Source organism: Mytilus edulis, chromosome 2, assembly GCF_963676685.1.
Source record: "Mytilus edulis chromosome 2, xbMytEdul2.2, whole genome shotgun sequence".
Classification (NCBI taxonomy): Eukaryota; Metazoa; Mollusca; class Bivalvia; order Mytilida; family Mytilidae; genus Mytilus; species Mytilus edulis.
The window spans coordinates 27,397,029-27,419,687 of record NC_092345.1 but is presented as its reverse complement, the minus strand read 5'-3'; the positions used below and the strand labels follow the sequence as shown (position 1 = coordinate 27,419,687).

Sequence of the window (22,659 nt, the reverse complement as noted above, 5' to 3'; positions counted from 1 at the left end):
AATTCGAAAAATAATTTTTTTGCCTAACATGCGTAGGTGCAAGTATCACATGAAAACGTATTTCAATAAACTACAGATTCCGAGGAGCGAATTTAATTCAGTCTGATAACATTAGCAATACAATTTTTGCTGCACCAGATAAGCATTTTGACGATAATATCTCTACAGTAATGCTCTTAACAAAAATATTTAGTAAAAAACATTGAAAAAAATAAATATCTCTCTTGATAAACCAAACAGGACTACGAAGTAAAGTCAAAGTCGGTCAAGGCCAAGCACTGGACGAGGATGATATATTTCTTAACTACAAGTTTTGTAACAGCAAATATTTGAAACACAAAGTCTGTATTTATTTAGCGAATTTAGGATACCCCCAGTAGGCTTTATCGGTAACCTTACAAATAAGGTAAACGTGAATTTGTGTACATGTACATGTTTGTATCTTATATTTGCCAATAATTGACTGGTCACAGGATAAAAATAATTTTCTAACAGACTTTCATCTTCATAGTTTGTATCAAATAGTCACATATTAAATCAAGCATGTTTTTTAAACAATTATTTAAATTACATTATAAATACAATTAAGACTCTTTTTTATTTTTCATGTAAGTAGACACATTTGTCATGAATAATTTATAAACTATGAATTTGGTTATTACATCTGTTCACAATTGTGATATTTAAAAGCATAAGATAATTGCGGCCTTTACAAAAGAGAATATATTCTTTTGAAGATTCATTAATTCTTTTTTTCTATAGTCTAGGATACATGTCTTTGACCATGTCAAAACGTAGATATATAAATATATATTGTATTGTGTTATTTTCATTATTCTTTTATTTATGATATAACTATAGCCAAGTTATTGCAACCATTGTAATCATTTGTACCAAATTTAATTTTAAAATTTTGTCTGTAATGTGCGTCTTCATGGTATTTTATTAACAATAATATTTCGAACTTGGACTATCATATTCAACTGGTTTTAATGCAAGTGAGATACACATATTTGATGATGAGGTGTTGAAATAGTTTTCGACTTCTATTGTCTCTATCATCAATAGTACAAGAAGAAATGATAAATTGACCAAGTACCAATCAAAATGAAAGAATAACAAACACAACACCATATACCATCACATCTGAAATATGATAGAGATTAAAATTCAAACAGGACAAGGTATAAGATCTTCAAAACAGCGCGTCACTCTCAACATTGCATAATGTCAATTTAGACAGATCTTTGGTTATTTTTTCAAACTAAATTGATTTTAGTGATTTATTTTGACACAATTTGCTTGCCACTGGTCGATTGATAAAAATGAAGTCCATGAACAGATGATGATGGACACTAAGGACCGCTCACAGAAGTAAAATACTGTTTGTATCTATAAAAAATCGGCTGATAATATTCTCCAAAATGTGCATTTAATTCAAATCCATTTACAAAGACGATCAAACATTTACCGATAAGGATAATCTTTCCTTACTACCAACTACAATATCTCTTTTGTTAATGCATTTTGAACGGATGTATCCCATTGAACTTGATATAAAGGATACAACAGATACAAATAAGTCTGCCTTATATCACGAGTTACATCAAGATGACTTCCAAATTGTGAACTTTTCATTTCTTAGTAGCAACAAATACGGTATACGGACCTTTAATATCTCTGAGATGATGCGATTTTCCAGGTTTGTAATATAATAAAAAAAATATAATCATTATTCTCTTTCATGAAGTTTGCTGCTTACATTGAACTTATTATACCAAGGGTCCAAATGTTCAAGTCAAACTCATTCCTTCCTAAATTATACAGACGTCATTACGAGTTGGTTGACCCTTACGGAATATCCGTTTCACAGATGATAGAAAGTATGTTCCAAATTTGAAATACATTCCTTTTCCATTTTTCCACGAATATGACCTACCAAATCATGCTTACAATCGGATTTGTACTAAATTGAGCAACATGATAAGCGATAAATGTGTGAGGCATGATCTACCTACCCTTCCGCGGTACCTGCTATCATCCCTAGTTTGTCTGTTTGTATTTTTCTTTTTTAGATAAAGCGTTGTAAGTTTGTTGTGACTTATGAGTTTGGATGTATTTTTGATATTATACGTCTCTCTTATCAGTTGTATTTGTGTGTATGTTTAAACGTGTTAGTCCGTTGTTTGTTTTAGGTCTGTGAAATATGTTAACACATTTTTGGTTGATTGATGCCAATTATTGTTATATTTACCAACTATGCCTGTTTAGGTTGCCCACCTGGTTCAGCCAATAACATTGACTTATAAATAGCTGGCTGTCATACAAGTTAGAGGTTTAGCTAGCTATATTGTCTCCGGAAACGTCTGTGTCAAGTCCGGAATATGACCAATGTTTTTCAATCGTTTCGTTGGTTGATACAGGGCTACCCTTGATTGTGTTAGGTTTTATGGACTTTTTTTAAATACCCGGTGTCCATCAGTTTGTTTGTCTGATCGTACTGTCTTGATAGCGCTCTCATGTTTGCAATTCTTGCCTGATTTTTAAGAAACATATAGTAAAGGTTTATATCTTGGGCGAGATCGAAAATTAGCGCTGATCAATTATTTTGAAAAGAGTTATGACCCATGGGTACAATGATTATATGGTCCGACTGAAAATTCTAGCTTATTTTTAACCTATTTATTAAATTCTGAAATTTGAAACCAATATATCAAACTACCAACCAACCTGTCATTCTGTAAGATCAAAGCATAATTGAAATAGCTGTAGAGTTTTATGAAAATCTGAGTAGATTTGAAAAAGAAATAATCAAAGATGACTATTTGAATTTAACACTTGTTTTCTTTCTATGAATTGAATTTTTACAGCAATGAACCAAAAAACCAAATTACCTGGAATGTTGTAAGATCTTTATTTAATTTAGTTAGATGGACTGATTCAGACTTGTAAAGACTAAATTTGAAGGTCAAGACTCGTCGAGACTAGTAGAGCCTTAAACTAGATTCACACTGCCGATCATACCAACTCGATCAATCCCGATCAAGACAAATTAAGCCTCTGACTCAATCGATAAGAATGTTCGGGGTGGTCTACAATGGTCGTCATCGATCTGACTTTCAACCCGAGAGTTTTTGACATGTCAAAAACATTCGAGTAAGGATCGAGAAGTCAGTCACTGGAGGAGAGATCGAAAATTTGTTGAGTAGTGGTCGAATTGATCGAGTAGAGATCGAGTCTGGTCGGAATACAAATAGTTTACCGTTTAGTACTCGATAATTTCGATCTTTTTCTCGACTTATTTACGATAATTTCCCGATCAACGCCAACCTGTTCGAAATGAGGTCCAGATAACTCGACTAATGCCCGATCGCTTCTTAATCATTGCGACTTCTATATTTTTTTCATTACAGAACAACTGGACCAATACCCGATCTCTACGCGACCACATTCGACCACTCTTCGATCACTGCTCGGCCATACACGATTCTCTAAATATGTGTGCAGCTCTGATTAACTCCCGTAACTTTGCTTCTGCAAAACTATATATTGTCTCTATTTATTGTTATGTCCAATTTATGTTTTCTGGTCTGTGCGTTCGTTCGTCAGTTCGTTCGCCCGTCTGTCCCGCTTCGGGTTAAAGTTTTTGGTCGAGGTAGTTTTTGATGAAGTATAATCAACTTGAAACGTAGTACGCATGTTCCATATGACATAATATTTCTACTTTAATGCCAAATTAGAGATATTACCCCATTCTCACGATCCACTGAACATAGAAAATTTTAGTGCGGATGGGGCATCCATGTACAATGGATACATTCTTGTTTAACAATGCACAAATTCTTCCATGTACATTACGCGTCTGTATTTTTGCAAGGAGGTGTAAAATTTTAAAAGAGACAAAAGATATTAAAGGAGCAATAAAACTCAAAGGTCGAAAACGAAAGCCGACGAGTAGACAAACAGCAGTCTACATAACACAACATAGAAAACTTAAAACTTAGCAACACGAAACCCAATACAGCCTGGGATGATCTCTTTTTTTTAACACTCTAATTGATTCTTTATTGCACATATTGCTGTTTAACAATTAAACGTGGTGTACAGCATTTCATCAAGTCTCCCCGTTAAATTACCACTGAATACCCAGGGATAATATTCAGTAAAATTAACTAATACATTACATTGGTTTAATTCACACATTAAACTATTATTATAGTTGTTACAAATAGTCTTTGCTACTTCACAAAAAGTATTTTTAGATATATTCATAAAAAAATATCTACACAATAATTGTTTTACGGAAATTGATCATTCATCCGGAATGACTTTTGGGATTCTTTTCTTATCTAATCAGAAACGAATTGCGGTCAAGTGACCTCACACGACTTTGCTGTTCCTCGTGTTTGGACAATATTTTTTGAAGTGTTTCGAGAATTTGGATTATTAATTTCGATGTGATTTTGAAAGCTTGGAATAATATTGCGAAAAGGTAAGTTGGAGCGTAAATATATTTTTCATAGTTGCACTTTCAATCTTTATTAAATTTGTTATTGATTTGACTCAGATAAGTACCGTGTCGTGACCTTTACCTGCCAAAGTTTGTAAACAATGTACACAAATGTAGAGTACAAGTGTCTAAGTACCTACTAATTGACAAAGACACACACACACACCTACATATACTAATTATATCTGAATTACCCCCATTAACATTCATAGTAATCATTATTGTACAAACAAACTTCTGCACATACAGGCATTCTTGTTCAGTGTCACATGATACATTTTACAAACAAATTTCTTTCCATAACTTTCACACATACTCATACCTTAGGCATAGTACTTATAGATAATTACTTGCATAGTACATTTATAATAAAGGAAAAAAGTCACATACAATCACACATAATCTAGAGCTATAGCATCTGGTTTTTTTTTTACTATACATGTAACTTAAGTTAACTATAAAATGATTTCATTATTATTCTTCAAAATATTCAACACCTTTGTTAATAAACTGCTGATCTCTATATTGGTCATACTATATAGTTCTACAGTATTTTCTACCTCATATTCATAAATTCTTCTTGTGTCTACTGCCTTGGTTTTTTTTATTAGAAACATAATGTGTTTTATAGACTGAAAAGAGCATTAAGCTTAGCAGATGATTTAGCGCATAGTATGCATAGTATGCATCGTCATGAATTTTGTATCCTATAACCAGCGAATGAAGACTTATTACATGTTCGCCTATGAAGACTTTTTTTAAATAAAACTTTCATTGATTTCCAGAATGTTTTATGATATGAACATGTAATGAAAAAATGATTATAATTATTTATTTCATTGCAATATGAACACAAATTGTTTTGTGAAATTTTCCACTGAAAAAGCAGCACCTCATGATGATCTCAGGTGTTTTGGAAGGAAAGAAGATCCCGAATTTTGGTCAAGAGAATTTTTCATGTGCATTAAACTATCTATTAGACAGCTGAAGACTAATTTAGCTTCCAAGATTAGTTATTCAAAACATCCATATTATATTTTACCTGTTTAATAAGCTATTTTTGTTTGACTGTCCGTATTTTCCTTATGTCTGAGTAGAAAAAAAGATGTGGAATAATTGTGGATGAAACAGAGACAACTCTTCACAGGAGACCAAATGACACAGAAATTAACAGCTTTATGTCACAGTACGGTCGAATGTTTACAAAAAACTTTTTTCATACGCTTTTTGATGCAATTTTGTCCCCCCAAAAAATGGCACGTAAGACAAATGAGTTTTATTTGAATTCGGGAAAGATATATGTAAACAGTTTCAGAAAAGGTATCCTCCAGGAGATTGAAGTTCTAATTTTGGGAAAACATGTGACATCTTTACCCCCTTTTTGCAATATTATTAGTAAAACAAGTAGGTTGTTGCAATGGATACACCAAAAAGAAATATATTGAATCATTCAACTACTGGGTATACGATCTCTGGAAAATACTGATTACATAGTCATACATATGCACATATATGACACAAACAGTAAGCTTTATTTGTAAGAAAGCTAATAAAGGGGATGATAAAATTAATGTATATTGCGTCAGTACTTATCGAGTGACAAATCTCAAGCAAAGAGCAGTCAAACTCCAATAACAGCGTCCTACTTTACTTTTAGGAAGTGTTTATAACTATTGGGATCCTCTTTGTTGAACACCTACACATCTCTCTTACGTTTGATTTTGCCATTCGATTAGGGACCTCCCGTTTCCTCGGATTTCAGTATTTTTGTGATTACAATTTATACTGTCCGCATAGTGGTCGCCGTGTTAGCCACTGCATCATCCAGATTCTCGGCACCCTTTGCTGTCTACCCCTTTTTGATCGTCTTCTATGCTCTCGTCAGGGTCCGTCACAGCTATTTAACTGTCTATCTAAGCTCTTACCACCTTGCCAAATAATCCAACTGTTTAATTTCCATGTAGATACTTTAAATGTATAATTTTTCTCCGACTTTCTGTGAACTACTGAATCTAATCAAATAAACGTTGAATGTTTCCATATGGGACACAGAAAATGCCCCAGCTTGCATATAACGCTATAAAGAGACATTATATAATTACCCAAGAACGATAAAAGTGACGCTCCCAAATTTGCACTCAATCTTTGTGTTATGGTGTTAAGCATTGTCCAAACGTTTCATGATTGAGGCAAAATAAAATTAGATAACGGACAATAATTGTTGGGACGTACGTATACGTACTTACTGACGGACAAGAGTAACATTGATACCCCCTCCGCTGCAGCGGGTAATATAAAAATGCAGACGTTTTAAACTGACATTGTACATACCCGACTAATGCCCGACTTTCCTTACGACCCCTATACGATCAAGTCGATCTGGTCTGGCCGAGATCAGACTGAGATCGAGTATAGTTGATTTGGTGTAGCTAGTCGAGTAATGATCGTGTAGAGATCGTGAATTGGTCGGAATCATCGAATATGTATTCAATCAGTGGTCGGGTTGGAGTAGTGATGGAGTTCTCAAGGAGTCGTGAATGGTCGTGTTAAGGTGTGTACAGTCGGATAGCAGTCTGGTTGAAGTCGTAAACAGGCCCGATCAAGAATTTGGTTTCGCTTGGTCGTGGAAATTTGGAAAATCGGGATCATCGAGTTGATCTGAGCATCAGTGTAACCCTAGCTTTATGTAGACAATTATGGAGTAAAACTGGTTTTATAGCTGACTTAATCTCTCACATGTATGACAGTCGCGTAGAATGTCATTATATTTACAACAATGTGTGACATGATAGGTAAAAACGTTTGGGTACAGCATTCAACCATGTGTTACAATTTTTAATCATTATAAAAACAAACAACTATTTCAACAACAGAACAAAGAAAAACAAAATATGTGTGACATGATAGGTGAAAACGTTTGGGTACAGCATTCAACAATGTGTTACAATTTTTAATCATATAAAAACAAACAACTATTTCAACAAAGAAAGACAAAATAACATATAAACACTCAACAGAAAAAGCACATAGGCAGACATGATAGACAATAACCAAAGAACAAATGGCGAAATGTATGAATACCGAGTCCCACCAAAAGGATATTTCCAAAAAATGGACGAATTAATAAAGGTTAAAAACAAACAGAAAAATATAAAGAAAACTATAACACGTAATAAAGATGTTAAAGAACATCAGTACCTGGAACTATACACCAACCTACAACGGTGACCATTAGTTGTTAATTTCTGTATCATTTGGTCTCTTGTGGAGAGTTGTCTCATTGGCAATCATACCACACCTATTTTTTTTTTATATTCAAGGCCATCATGTATTATATGTGAATTAAGCAGATACAAATATTTATCATCGAGGTCTTGTTATCTTCCGATGAACTTTTATAAAAAGAGTTATACCTTTCAAAATATTATTAAAATGTCCATTTTTATAGTTTTTTTTTATACATGTAAAATGCATAGAATAAAATTGAGAATGGAAATGGGGAACATGCCAAAGAGACAACAACCCGACCATAGAAAAAAACAACAGCAGAAGGTCACCAACAGGTCTTCAATGTAGCGAGAAATTCCCGTACCCGGTGGCGTCCTTCAGCTGGCCCCTAAACAAATGTATGCTAGTTCAGTGATAATGAACGCCATACTAATTTTCAAATTGTACAAAAGAAACTAAAATTAAAAATAATACAAGACTAACAAAGGCCAGATGCTCCTGACTTGGGACAGGCGCAAAAATGCGGCGGGGTTAAACATGTTTGTGAGATCTCAACTCTCCCCCTATACCTCTAGCCAATGTAGAAAAGTAAACGCATAACAATACGCACATTAAAATTCAGTTCAAGAGAAGTCCGAGTCTGATGTCAGAAGATGTAACCAAAGAAAATAAACAAAATGACAATAATACATAAATAACAACAGACTACTAGCAGTTAACTGACAAGCCAGCTCCAGACTTCAATTAAACTGACTGAAAGATTGTGATTTCATCATATGAACATCAGGCACAATCCTTTCCGTTGGGGGTTTAGTATCATACCATCATAACATATATGAGAAGAACATAACCCGTGTCATGCCAACAACTGGTTTTTGAATAAATGTGTTTAGTTCCGATGCAAAGACGCTATAAGTGAATCAATATTAACGCCAAAATATGCAATCTTTAATGACCTGACAACAGTATCGTAACTATATCCCTTCTTGATAAGTCTATTCAAAGGTTTTGTTAGTTTTTGAGGCGAATACTGATACCTTTGTGCTTTAAAAAGAATATTTCCATAAAAAATTGGATGTGAAATACCTGAACGTATAAGAAGTCTGCATGTTGAGCTATATTTACGAATGATGTCCTTATACCGATGATAAAATTTAGTAAATGTTTTGACTAGTTTGTGATATCGAAAACCCTGGTGTTATAATTTTTCAGTAATACATAAACTTCTCTCGTTAAAATCTAAAATCTAAAACATTGTTACATACACGAGCGAATCGTACAAGTCGAGATATATAAACACCGTAAGATGGTGACAAGGGAACATCACCATCTAAAAATTGATAATTAACGATAGGAAATGAAAAATCATCTCTTTTATCATAAATTTTAGTATTCAGCTTTCTGTTAATGATATAGATATCAAGATCGAGGAAAGGGCAGTGGTCATTGTTAGTATTAGCTTTATTTAAAGTAAGTTCAACAGGATAAATTTCTTTAATATACATACTGAAGTCGTCATTATTGAGAGCCAAAATATCATCCAAATATCTAAAAGTATTATTAAATTTGTTTATCAGATGTTGTTTCGATGGGTCTTTGCTTATTTATGTCATAAATTGTAACAGGTCCGCAATAAGTGGTGCACAGTTAGTCCCCATTGGAATTCCGATAATCTGACGAAAAACGGAATCTCTAAAGCGAACAAAAATGTTATCTAGTAAAAATTCAAGGGCATATATAGTATCAAAGCATGTCCAATTGACATAGTTTTTTTGTTTATTGCTACTAAAAAATGACCTAAAAGAGTTTGAACATATATATTCACATTCTGACTTTTTAAATCCCATTTAATTAGGTGTGTGAATTTTTTCTTAATGAGAATGTGAGGCAATGTGGTATACAGGATAGAAAAATCAAAACTTTAAACAGATTCAAAATCACCAATATAAGCATGCAATTTATCAAGTACTTCCAACGAGTTCTTGACACTCCAAAAGTAATTTAATTCCACTATTTTCGAAGGCCTTATTTGCACAATTTATTATCAGGTTTTTAATTGTACCAAGTGTGCTGGTAAGAAGAATAGACAATTTAGTAGTGGAACAATGGCTTGAAGACGAAATAAATCTATATTTGTAAGGTGTTTTGTGTAGCTTCGGAAGCCAGTACATAGTTGGGACGTTCGTTGTATTTGGCTCTGCTTGTAAAGCGGTAGCTAAAAGTTTATATTTGTTACAGATGTCGTTTTCTGAAAATGGAGTCAGTTGGAATGTTGATGAATTGGTGATTTCTTTTTTCAGAACCTCAATGTAAAATTTACGTCAAACAATAATAATATTATTAGCAGCTTTATCGGCCGGGACAAAAACAAATTTCTTGGCTAGTTCTTTTAGTTTGTTTGATACGAGAAATAGGTTTTTTGTGGTTATTGTTAATAGTAAAATGTTCTTTAAAATGTTGAATACGTATATCAACTATCTTCATTACTGAATTAAAAAAAGAGTCCAAAGATTTTTTGTCAGCTTTTTCCCGTTTTATCCATTTCATACAGTAAGTATGGAGTGAGTCGTGGATGATATTACGACACTCATTCCAATTAATAATTGACGGGGGACGATATTTAGGTCCTTTACTGAGGAATGATTTTAACTCTGGGTCTTGAACGATGTTAAGATCTCCTGTTATAACATGGGAAATGGGTTCATAAATATATTCGGAGGTACTACAATTACATGAAGTAGAAAGTAAAAACACAAAAATACTGAACTCCGAGGAAAATTCAAAAAGGAAAATCAAAAATCAAAAGGCAAAATCAAAAGTCCAAACACATCAAACGAATGGATAACAACTGTCATATTCCTGACTTGGTACAGGCATTTTCTAATGTAGAAAATGGTGGATTAAACCTGGTTTTATAGCTAGCTAAACCTCTCACTTGTATGACAGTCGCATCAAACTCCATATAGGTGTATTTTCACTGATATTAACATCTTTACACAGTTGACTATAATTAAACACAAATTTCCGGGTAGACTTCATGTAAATATAACAAATAAGAGGTAGCTCACTATTGTCAAAATATCCAGGAATTTGTTCTTTAACAGAATGGTCGTTTAATATACCGGCAATATTTACAAAAACAAAACCTTTATTGACATACTTTATTTTAATAAAATGTTTTTTATGATCTTCAGGGCGATCAGTTTTGGGAAATAGTTTAGAATAACAATATGCCATAATAATTTGAACAATTTCATACTTAGGACTGCTATATGAAATTGTGTTGCAATCCTCCAAAATTTTATTTAACTTATTAACCGGTAATGAACAGAGGTTTGTTAACAGATAATGTCTGCCGTTGTTTTTTGAAATAGAAATTAGGTCCGAAATATTGGTATGATTGGTCCGAAATTTTCTTTGATTGCGATTTTTTCTACTACCGTGAGAACGGTTTTTACGAACAGTTTAAGAAACTATATCCAAAATGTTAACGGAATCGGTTTAATCCAATTTAATTCAATTATTTTCCGTGATCGTACAAACTTTGAATGAGATTCACCAGGCTGCTTATTTACTACTTCTAAAGGTTGAACTGCTAAATATTTAAAAGGATGGTTGTGCTTCTTAAGGTGTTGGTAAATGATACTTTTGAATTTTTGGGGTCTTTTAAAACGATACAGATGTTCTTGAGATGTTCTTGAGTGAATAGAAAATTGCATAATGATATCGAATTACATTTTTTGAAATATGATACGTCCAAGGAGCAATCAAAGTTGACACTGATCATACTGAAATTAACTGCAACCACGGAATTAAATATAAATGGTTGGAATTAAAATGTTAAGTTTGAGCGTTCATATTCAAAGGTAATTGAGATATAGAAATCGGACATTTACATGATGAACTGCAAGTTTAACTCCTATCTGATATCTGAAATAGTAGTTGTATCTTCAACGTGAAGTATGATAACGCGTTGAGTATGTCATAAATCAGGCAGTGGAATGAACGAGGTAGCGGTACAAATAAGATTATTTTCACAATGGCAAGATTTAGCTTCAACAATATAAAAAGGTCTTTTAAGAACACAAGATATCCCAAGCCTTATACGTCGGAGGGTTGGTTATTTATTAGTAGTTAGTATTTTTGTCCTTGTCAAATCATTTAATGACCACAATAACTTTCAATTTTTATAAATTTATCTGACAGTTCCACAGTTCTTCAAACGCCTTTTGCTCCTAGACAAATTTCAAAGTCGATTTGAGACTGGCAAAATCATTGCATGAACAATTACAACAAAAAACAAAATAAAACCATAACATCCTACAATCACTACACCAGATGCTAAAAAACTAATTAACAGGGACCTATTCATAAATGGGAGTGATCTCACCTGCTCCGGAGGGGTGCTTAGACCAGGAAAATGTGTGACACCCGCCATCGTGTTGTTTAAAGTAACTTTCTAACTGATATCCTATGTAATCATAATGAAAATACAGAAATTGACACTTACAACGATTTTGTTGAGTTGATATATAATATAATTTGGTTCATTGTCGGAAAATAGAACATTTATCTGTATGATTAGAGAGAAAGACAGAAAAGGGAGTATTGACGAGCTTTCATGTTGTTCCATAGCGAGTACACATGCACTTTATATATATAGTCATGTACATATACTTTTTTATCCGGCCACACACAACAAGCACCTCCAGCTCTCGTTGTTTAAATCCAAATTGTTTTACTTTGCCATTTTGATGAAATTGATATAGTTTAAACACAGAATGCAAAGAGTATCCGAAAATAATGAACAGTCACACAAATAGAAATACGGGAAATGTTTACATTCCCGCTTCCCAACATGATGTTGGGGTAACAGTTATTACATTAACAGTACCAGTTTTGCTGCACCAGATGAGTATTTTTACATTTAAAGTATATTTAGTGATGTTCGAGGACAAAATATTTGAAAACCCACAGCTTATTAAAAATGTAGATTTTTTTTGCAAACCAAAAAGGACCTAAAAATAAAGCCGAAGTCTTGCAAGTAATAAGACCATTCTGAGATGAAATAAGCTGATGATATTACCTTTAAACTGTCACATGATAAAAATATCATTATTTACTTTGAATATGTCACATAATAAATAACATTATATTCAACATATTCATTATAGAAAGCTCTAAATAATTCAAAGACCATAAAACAGAAACAATCTTCAAGATTATTCATTAAGCAAAGTTTTTAAACACCAAAATAGATGTAGATATGACACAACCTTTTATCTATAGATCATTAGATATTCTTTCTACCTTTAATAATTTAACAAAGATTGATTCTGTTCCCGGACTATGTTCTTCTCCATTTGTAAAAAGTTGTATGCAAATCAGAGCTTGAACTTCAGGGAAGTTTGACTGTATCCAACACGACTTTGCTACATTAAAAAAAAAGATCCTTATAAAAACAATGAATAACATTATATTTAATTAAACTGCAAAATTGAAATTCAGCTTAACGATGTTTTAACCTCGTCAAAAAGACGGACAGCTTGAAACAAAAACATAAAAACAGAAATCTTGTCCATTTTATTCTTATATATGGTTGTTTGATTTATTTACACGTACATGTACCCGTTTTATATCAATTTATATCATTTTGTATTTGAATGTATTTTATAATTTTGCATATAGTGTAGCATTCTACTGTTTTCATTGGATATGACGATCACGCGTTTTAAAAATTATTTTACGTAGTTGACGCCTTTTTTCTATTTTTACTTATATTGACGCTATGTTTCTATTTAGACGTATAGTGGTGGTCAATATAAAAAAAATGTTGCTAAATTCAGATTAAAGAAGTCATGACGTCACACATAACAACCACCGAGGAAGCGCCGCATCAAAAAAGAAAATGTGCAAGTTCATCAGGAGATTTCAAAATATTTTATGTTAAATGCAGACGATAAGAATACAAGAATGCTAATGAATAAGCTAAAATTTTGTTAAAAAAACATTTTCAATAACATGTTAAAATTCTGGCAAAATAGAATTAAAAATATACAGAACGAACGTCATTTTTCTAATAAATAATTTCAAAATAATGTAGGCTAAGTCAGTCACTCAGTCAATACGTTATATATGGACCTATTAAATTATACACTAGGACTTTGCTCTTGTCATTATAATCTGAACATGTCTATATATAACGTATTGACCTCGTTAAAGTCCATAATTGATAACTGTACTCGATATTTTATCTTTCTGTGCCATTATTGTTTGTGTTGTTATTGACATAGGCGTTAATAGATTGTGATTTTTCTTATGCAATAATTGTCAGAGACAACCACATTAAACAAAGATTTCTAGCTAAAGCAGCATAACATGTTTTAGCATTCTAAAACAATGCACTTTAAAATGCATGCCATCACACTTTAGTGACAACCTTTGTACATTACATAGAATTAATAAGCTCAACAGTCATACTTTAGAGTTTATCATACCGTAGAGTCTTTGGTTCTATTCAACATATTTCTTCTACCACTTTTTATGTGTACTTATCTACAACAGGGATATAACAGTGTTGTGCTTGTAAAAGCCTTGTGTTTGTTGTGGTTTGTGTTGGCCGAATTTTAGTTTTCTTTGGAATTTGTTTGTCCTTTTACCATGGAGCTGTTTGGTTTTGTCCGGATATCTAGATCTTCTATGAGCCCCTTTTGTGAATTCTAAATTTTGCTATCCACAAGTTTAATAGTTTATGCAAGTTCAATGTTTGGATTTAGTTTTTATAGTGCTCCCATTGTCAGTAGTCTATTGATTCTCAATGATATTCTTTGAAACGGCTATTTTTAAATAGCATTGGTTTTTTGTACATAGATCTTTAAGATGATCATCCTGTTTTAATAGAACTTTCCAAAGTATGAAACTTAGACATTGGTAATTCTCATAGTAAACAGAATATTATCAAAACTCTTCCTTGAAATAAGAGGGTCTGTATGGTTCATATTTTCTATTCTTTATAATTTTGGCCATCATTATTTATTCTTCATATTTTAGCAACTCAATTTTGTCTATTCTATATTTAATTTTTGTTTATTTTTTCTCTATTTTTTATATTTTTTCCCCAATCATTGTCTACTCTAAAAAAAAATATCTGCACCATCAAATATGATAATTCTGGGATATGTATTTTATTCTTCATTGCATTTAATGCAGAATATAACGTATTGAAATTAACGTTGAACAACTATTGATGTATTTAATGTGATAACGAATACATATGATACAAGAGAACTATATATAGCTAGCTACGAGATGAAGAAAACTATAAAATATGATTTTGTTTGGTTCAATCAATAATGCAAGTCAAATAGTAAAATAAAAATTCGCTTTTAATAGCCAGTCAGGTTTAGTTTTGTCAAAATAGGCATAAAACATGGCTGATGAATTGTTCACTTCCAAGTGACCAATTCGATCTCACTACATTCGTAATTAAGTTAACTTAAATTAAACCTCCTACCTACAGATTGGTTACGCATGAAGTAGGCATGCTCAGTAAAAGGAAAAAAAGTCAACATTGAAAGTGAAAAAGGGTTAAACATTTGATTGACTGATTTGATCTACAAAAACGCATTCTTATACAGGTAAAAAGATATTTAACATATTGGTTAAACCTAACACATGAAATCAAACAGACTTGAAAAAATCCAATTGCACAAGTTCGCTCTCTATTTATATCTATGTTTATGTTTACAACGGATTATATAACTGTCGGTAGTCGTCGGAAGGTCACCTTGATGATGAAAAATCAGACGGCGTCTTAGACTAAAATACAAACGAAAGGCTGATACATAATTTTGCATCATAAATTGTTTATTTTAAACTATTTTTTTTCGGTTTATACATTTTGGTGTGATATAAGTAGAATTTGAAAATTTAAGCCAAATTAGTGAACATGAATTTGACAGCTAGTGCCCTTTTAAGCGTTTTATCTCTCATTCTTTAAATACACCCGCGTCTTTCTAATCTTATATATCAATCAATCCGGTCATGTGATTTATTTGGGCAGACACTCATTTTGACTGACGATAGAAACGAAAGTTGGGAAAAATAGTATCGTATGTTTTCCTGTTGCTGTAATAGTTTGTATTCTCAGGTAAATAACAGTAATAGTGTATCAGCAATATATAAGTAAACACCAAAAACTGTAACTAGCTTTCTTTCTGTTTATCTGCTTCATAACACAGAGTCATAACACGATAAACCACCGTGGCACGGTAAGATTGTCTCTTCAATATCTTTGTCTTTTTACTTTAATGGTTATAGTGTGACGTGTTGTAAAAGAATTTGGTAAATGATATGTTGAAATTATCTTCTAATGCTGACATAACTACGGTATCATTCAAATACTGAAAATGATGACAGAGTTAACATACTAGTAATAGAAACCAACAAACTCTTATCATAATTTGATAGAAATTGTTGTTGTGGTCACTTGCTATATAATATAAAAGATTGGACAGTAAGTCTCTGTAAATCCGGAGTGCAGTCGGGGTTGCATGGGCGGATCATGTCATTTAACAAAAATGGGGGGTGGGGGCGGTAATGGGGGGTCCCAACCCAGAATTAAGGAGATGCAATTTCCAACTATATGTCCCTATTCAAATGTATTGATCGTCAAAAATAGGGGGCTAGTGGTTCAAACCCCGAGACTCCTCGAATCCGCCACTGAACTGTTTTTGTGCGTTTTGGGATAAGTAATAGTTACTCAATTATAGTGGTACCGTACCATCGTGATGACCACAGTAAGGAAGCATTTTATCATTTCGATTTCGGGGGTATTATACTCGAGGGCAAGAAGACAACTTGTTGTCCCCGATAACGAAACACTGCTGTAATTTATAATAATGAGTTTGACGCTCGACCATTTTAGCTACTTAACTTCGATTGTAAAAACGTTTTATATGTGTTGGGTTGTTTTCCCGTATCTCTACTATTAAACGAGAAGACCTCATTTTGTCTCTATGAGGCTCTCTATATTATATAGCACTGATCGCCATGGAGAAGAAACTTAGAATTAACAGTTAATAGAAAATTAAATGTACTTTAATATTCATTATATAGATATGTATGTTCAAAGTATACAGACACGCGAAAATAATGGAATCTAAGAGAAAACAAAATAATAACGCACTTTACAAAAAGACAGAGGGCTTAAAAATATTGTCCTGTTTCCATGTACATATATGATTCTTGATATCATTTCTTAAATTCCCCAGACATTAAATATTTTCAAATCTAATCCTAAAATAGTTAACATACTTTCAACCAAGCTTAAAATGCTCGCGATTTCGCTTTTAAGTCAAAAAGACTTCCTGTTTTAAACTTGCGGGGACAGGACAATAATTATCGTTTTGATATAAACTCTCTACATAATATAGCAAATGATCGCATAGGAAAAGAAACTTGAAATTGATAGTTAATAGCAAATACACTATGTTTCTAGTTTTCGTATGTTCATAGTATACAGAAACGCGAAAATGATGGAATTTAACGCGAAAAAAATAATAACGGACTAATGAAACAAGGGAGCGGGGTTAAACTGTTTCCAAGTACCAATGAATTTTGATACCTTTTAAGAAATTCTACAGACATGAAATCTTTTACTGAAATTCTCCTGACACAAAATATTTTACAAAACTTCTCTCTACAACTATAAATACATACTTTCAACAAAGCTCTAAATACCCGCGATTTCGCGGGGGTGTTCCAGTAACATATAATATTTATATCGGCACGAATCGTATAGCTTAAAGCCTTACCACTATTTTTGTTTATCATAATGAAAGAATACCCGACACCTTTATGTCATACATTGTTAAGTTGAGGAATTATACCAATTTCTTCACAGTTAATAGCTTTGTAAACAACAAATGTAGTATGAGAAAAAAATATTTAGGGAATTCTTGCTTTCTTAAATATATAGAAAAGTAAGTGAGGGTAGATGTCCATGTCCGTGAACCTTAGAAAAAAAATACTAAGAAAATGTAGGAACGACAATTATTTAAAAAAAATGATTTAGAAAAAAATCATGCTCATTTCTTAACAGCCAGTAGCTATAGCAAAACTAAGAAAAAAAGAGATAAAGAAAAGTAACTCGATCTACTTACGAATAAGTCGACACATTTAAAAGTAAAACAAAATCGGTGACCATACTGATTGGATATTATATCAAAACAACAATCGTTTATTTAAAAACGTATGTGTGTTATTTGAAAAAAAAAGATGAAAACACATATGTGTTCTTTTAATTTTAATCGAAATAGAGCATTAAGAGATTGTGAAAGTATAAATATCTGTACAGCCTTCATCAATAGGAAAAACCCTTATTTGATAGTAAGCTCTAAAAAGATACGACATGACCAAAAATTAAGAAAACTTACGGCCTGGTTTATAACAAAACAATTTTACCAAAACAACCACTGAACGACATGCATCTGACTTGGGTTAAGCACATAAAGAATGGTGGTGTTAATCATGTTTATGAGCGCTCAACCCTCCCATAACCTGGAACATCACAAAATCAGAAAATATTATAAAAAAACAATCGGATCGATATAAAGCAGAAACATAACAGCACGGATGTAGCACGGTATTTATACATCCTTTACAACACGACTACATACAGTACATATCTGAGATATCTCGCAGTAACTGACAGACGGTTCATAGCCAATAATACCTAGCAAGAAAAAAATCAAGTTTCTAAGATTAAAATATCAATCATAACACATCCAACATTTTGGTCATGTTGCTCTTTGCGTGTTTTGGAACATACATTAGACATACAAGACTTTCAAATATTTGACTCTGAGCGTTTTTGATGGAGGTAAATCCAGAGATGTTTTTCGGCACATACCATTTATTAAGTGCTATTATAAGATATGTTCCCTTAAACCACAAATCAATTACTAGCATCTAAATAAGAACTTCTCACCAAATAAAAACTGGATGTCAAGATATAGGTTACAGCAATCACCCACCAGCAACCAATTATATCAAAATTTACCTCAATGAATTCTAGATCTTCTTATTTACTTGAGGTACCTTATATTTGAGCAGGAAAAATAACATGGCATCGAAACTAAACATATCATGTGGTTCATGTGGATATGAGGACATCTCGAAAATTGCAAAGAAATGGTGTACTATATGTGAAGAGGGATTTTGTGGAGAATGTGAAAATTACCACAAATCTATGAAAGTTTCGAGAGGTCACAAGATGATTTCTATTGAGAACTTTCGTCAAATAAAAAACATTTCAGTAAATCTGAACTGTGAGATTCATGGTAAAAAGCTTGATCTATACTGCAAGAAGCACGATATTGCAGTATGCGTAGTCTGTATTCCTTCAGAACATAAATCCTGTTCCTCTTCTGATGTCATCTCCATTGATGATGCAACAAAAAATGCTAAACAATCAAGTGCACTCTTAGACTTAGAAGGAACTATCTCAACAACGATAGACAACGTGAAGCTTTGTATCAAAGACCGAGAAATGGCGTTGAAAACTGTGAACGAAGATGAACAAACAATACGCAAAACTATTACAGACACACGGAAGAATCTCAATAAATACTTGGATGAACTCGAGAGAAAACTGCTGCTAGATTTGAAATCCAAACATGAAAACTATAAATTTAAAGTCGTGAAAATTCTAAACCAATTGAAGCAAATGGAGAAAGAGGTAGAAAAACTGAAAGAACAGACACTGCAGATGAAACGTTTTGCATCTGATCTTCAAGTGTTTCTAGGAACGCGTCAATTAAACCAATCTTTGTGTAAAAAAATCGGATCGCTCAAGGAAGAAATTAGGGATAATACGAATTATAACATGGAGATAGAGGTCAATCACGTGATCAGTTCCTTAGTGAATGAGGTAAAACAGTTTGGAAAAATCAAAGTTATGGAAACTATGGCCAATCTACAATTAAAAGATGCAAAGATCGACCAGGCTCAGATACAGATACATGGATATTCGCAAAGTATTCAAAATGTAAATCTGAAGCTGAAACAGAAGTTTGATATCAAAGGATCAAAACAACCAATATCTGGCTGCATCATATTACCAGACGACCGAATTATAATTGCAGACTATTATGGAAGTGGCAAATTAATGGAATACAATAACGATGGTCAACACATACGTGACATTACTGTTTCTGATAAACCACATAGTCTTACAATAGTAGATACCGAATGTATTGCTGTCACATATGGACAGGCTAAGTATCTAGAGATTATAAACACTAAGAATACTAGTGAAAGGAAGAGGGTGATTTGTGATGCTAACTGCTGGGGAATATCTTACCAGGACCATAAGCTGTATGTTATTGTATTGTTTCAAGGCATAGTAGTGATGGACCTGAAGGGGAAGACTTTAAATGCAATCGATATCGATGTTTTGAATGTGTATCATATAACAACGATTAGCGACAGGATATACTATACAAACCGCAACAGTAATACAGTACACTGTTGTAGTACGACTGGACAAGAAATCTGGGTATTCAAGGATAAGTCTATTGTCAAACCGAAAGGATTATCAGTGGATCTTAATCAGAACGTATTTGTTGTTGGTCAAACCTCCAATAACCTCATAGTAATACAACATGACGGGAAAGATAGCAAAGTCTTACTTACTGAGCGTGATGGAATTAAATATCCTTATGGAGTGAATTACAACAAACAAAAGAAGATTGTCTGTTTAAGCTACACGGATGGAAGTGTCGCATTGTACCAAGTGTCGTGAAAATGCATGCACACATCAGGACGAAGACCTTACACTGTTTGTTTTTGTGAGTCTTATAAAAAAAAAAATATTTCGATGATGCTGCATTTTCAATATTTGTGAAGAGACGAAATGAGACACATTACCTGGAACAAAGTAATTATTTGGTTATTAAATGCGAATGAAATAATTATGCTTAAAATACTTAGTTTTCATATAAAATTCATTGCAATACTGTTATATAGTTAAGTGTTGTATATGTCATTTTAAGTACAAAAAATATATATTTTAGCCTTTCAGACTAGATTTAAGACATTTGAGATCACCCCTAGTTTTTGGTGGGGTTCGTGTTGTTTATTCTTTAGTTTTCTATGTTGTGTCGTGTGTACTATTGTTTTTCTGTTTGTCTTTTTTATTTTTAGCCATGGCGTTGTCAGTTTGTTTTAGATTTATGAGTTTGACTGTCCCTTTGGTATCTTTCGTCCCTCTTTTGATAAAGGTTTGAATTTATTTTGATAAATCGATCACATTTACAAACACGAATTTGATCGCCATTGAAAATGTAATATGACGGGTATTTTTAGTCACATAGTGTGCTTGTGACCTAATACGGTATACATGGGGTCAGTAAATTCCATATGGGTGAGAGCAAAGCCACTATGTAACGAATTTATCTTACCGACTATCTTAACGTGTAAAATTTAGACTAGTGACCTATCAAAATGAGCAAGTCTTCAATACTGTTAGCAAAAACAGATGCCAACAATAACGACTTGTTAGGTTTAATTGTGTTTTATAAATTTAATTCCATCTTAATCATCAATTTCTTCGTCTTTTGAAACCTTTAAGATTTTTTCTGAGTACCGTTTTTTTTTATTAAGGGACGCAACACCACTACTTACCGTGACGGTGTATGAAATAAGCCCCGCCTCCCTTCTTACCTAATATGGAATATAAAGGGATGTAAAACCACTACTAACCGTGTATGAAATAAGCCCCGCCTCCCTACAAACCTAATATGAAATATACACGGTCTCAACGTTTGTTTTACATTCACCTTTAACGTTTGTTATACATTAACCTTTAAGATTTTTTCTATATTATATCTTATAAGATTTTAGTTTTATCTATTTTGATATATAAATTTTGTTTAAATTCAGTGTACGAAAAATCTCACAGGGATATCAACTTCTTTTCTCTGAAACAGTGAATTATCACACCAACAATCATAGACGATAGAAATCACAAAGCTTCATATAAAAATAAGAAAATGTCATATTTAGACAAATTTTCATCAGAGAACGAAGGACGAAGATGTAAACAACTATAAATTATCACTGTTTTAACGATAAACAAAATCATTACTGTATAGTACAAGACTATAAATGACCCCAACGTGAAAAATAAGTGAAACGATTCATTAAATAAACCGTCCTGACTTATGGTTAAAACAATAAAGGAACATTCAAAATGCAAACAGTAATCAACGACAACCATGACAACCACTGAATTACAGGCTAGTGTTTATGATTCCTAAGTTTTGTAAACAGTTAATTTATAAATATGACCATAAACGTGTGATACGGACGCCTCAATTTATTTTCATTTTTTTTCATTTTCGTTACACTAACAACACATAACATTGCATAGTTCCTTTTTTATATCTGAAAAAGAACTGGTATCTTCGACGTGATATATGCTAGTCATTTATAAGGATGTAATAACTTAGGCAGCAGAGTGTAGTTAACGGCGCAGCGGAGCAAATGGGTCTAATTTCACAAGGGCCACCATTTAGCAGTAATAAGTATAATAAGAAGTCTTTTAAAAACATAAAGTATCCCACTTCATGGAAATCATTTCCAGTATACTAGTATTTATTTTTCTGACAAATCATTTTTATGATCACAAATACTTTCAATCTACCTTATTTAATCTACCAATTCCACATAAAATTATACTCAGACACCTAAACAAGATACAAAAGGGTAAATAAAAACTGTCAAGTCAATGAAAAACTGATGGAATCAAGACAAAATAACTTAAAATGCGAACAAAAACTAACAACATTCTACAAAACATTATAATGAACTAAATACTGAGCAACAGAAACCCGAACGAAAACTTGGAGTGATCTTAT

The 22,659-nt window shown here is 32.6% G+C and overlaps 1 protein-coding gene across 2 annotated transcripts; it reads left to right on the top strand.

Moving 5' to 3' along the window:
* Positions 1-15,788: 15,788 nt before the first annotated feature.
* Positions 15,789-20,766, top strand: LOC139511870 (uncharacterized). 2 transcript variants are annotated; one of them, XM_071298999.1, is made up of 2 exons: positions 15,789-15,849; positions 18,854-20,766. In XM_071298999.1, exon 2 carries the CDS (start codon positions 18,864-18,866, stop codon positions 20,541-20,543), a length of 1,680 nt encoding a protein of 559 aa, XP_071155100.1. In that variant the 5' UTR covers positions 15,789-15,849; positions 18,854-18,863; the 3' UTR covers positions 20,544-20,766. The 2 variants fall into 2 exon arrangements, with proteins under 2 accessions (XP_071155100.1, XP_071155101.1); XM_071299000.1 differs by having other exon boundaries at positions 15,819-16,000.
* The last annotated feature ends 1,893 nt before the right edge of the window (positions 20,767-22,659 follow it).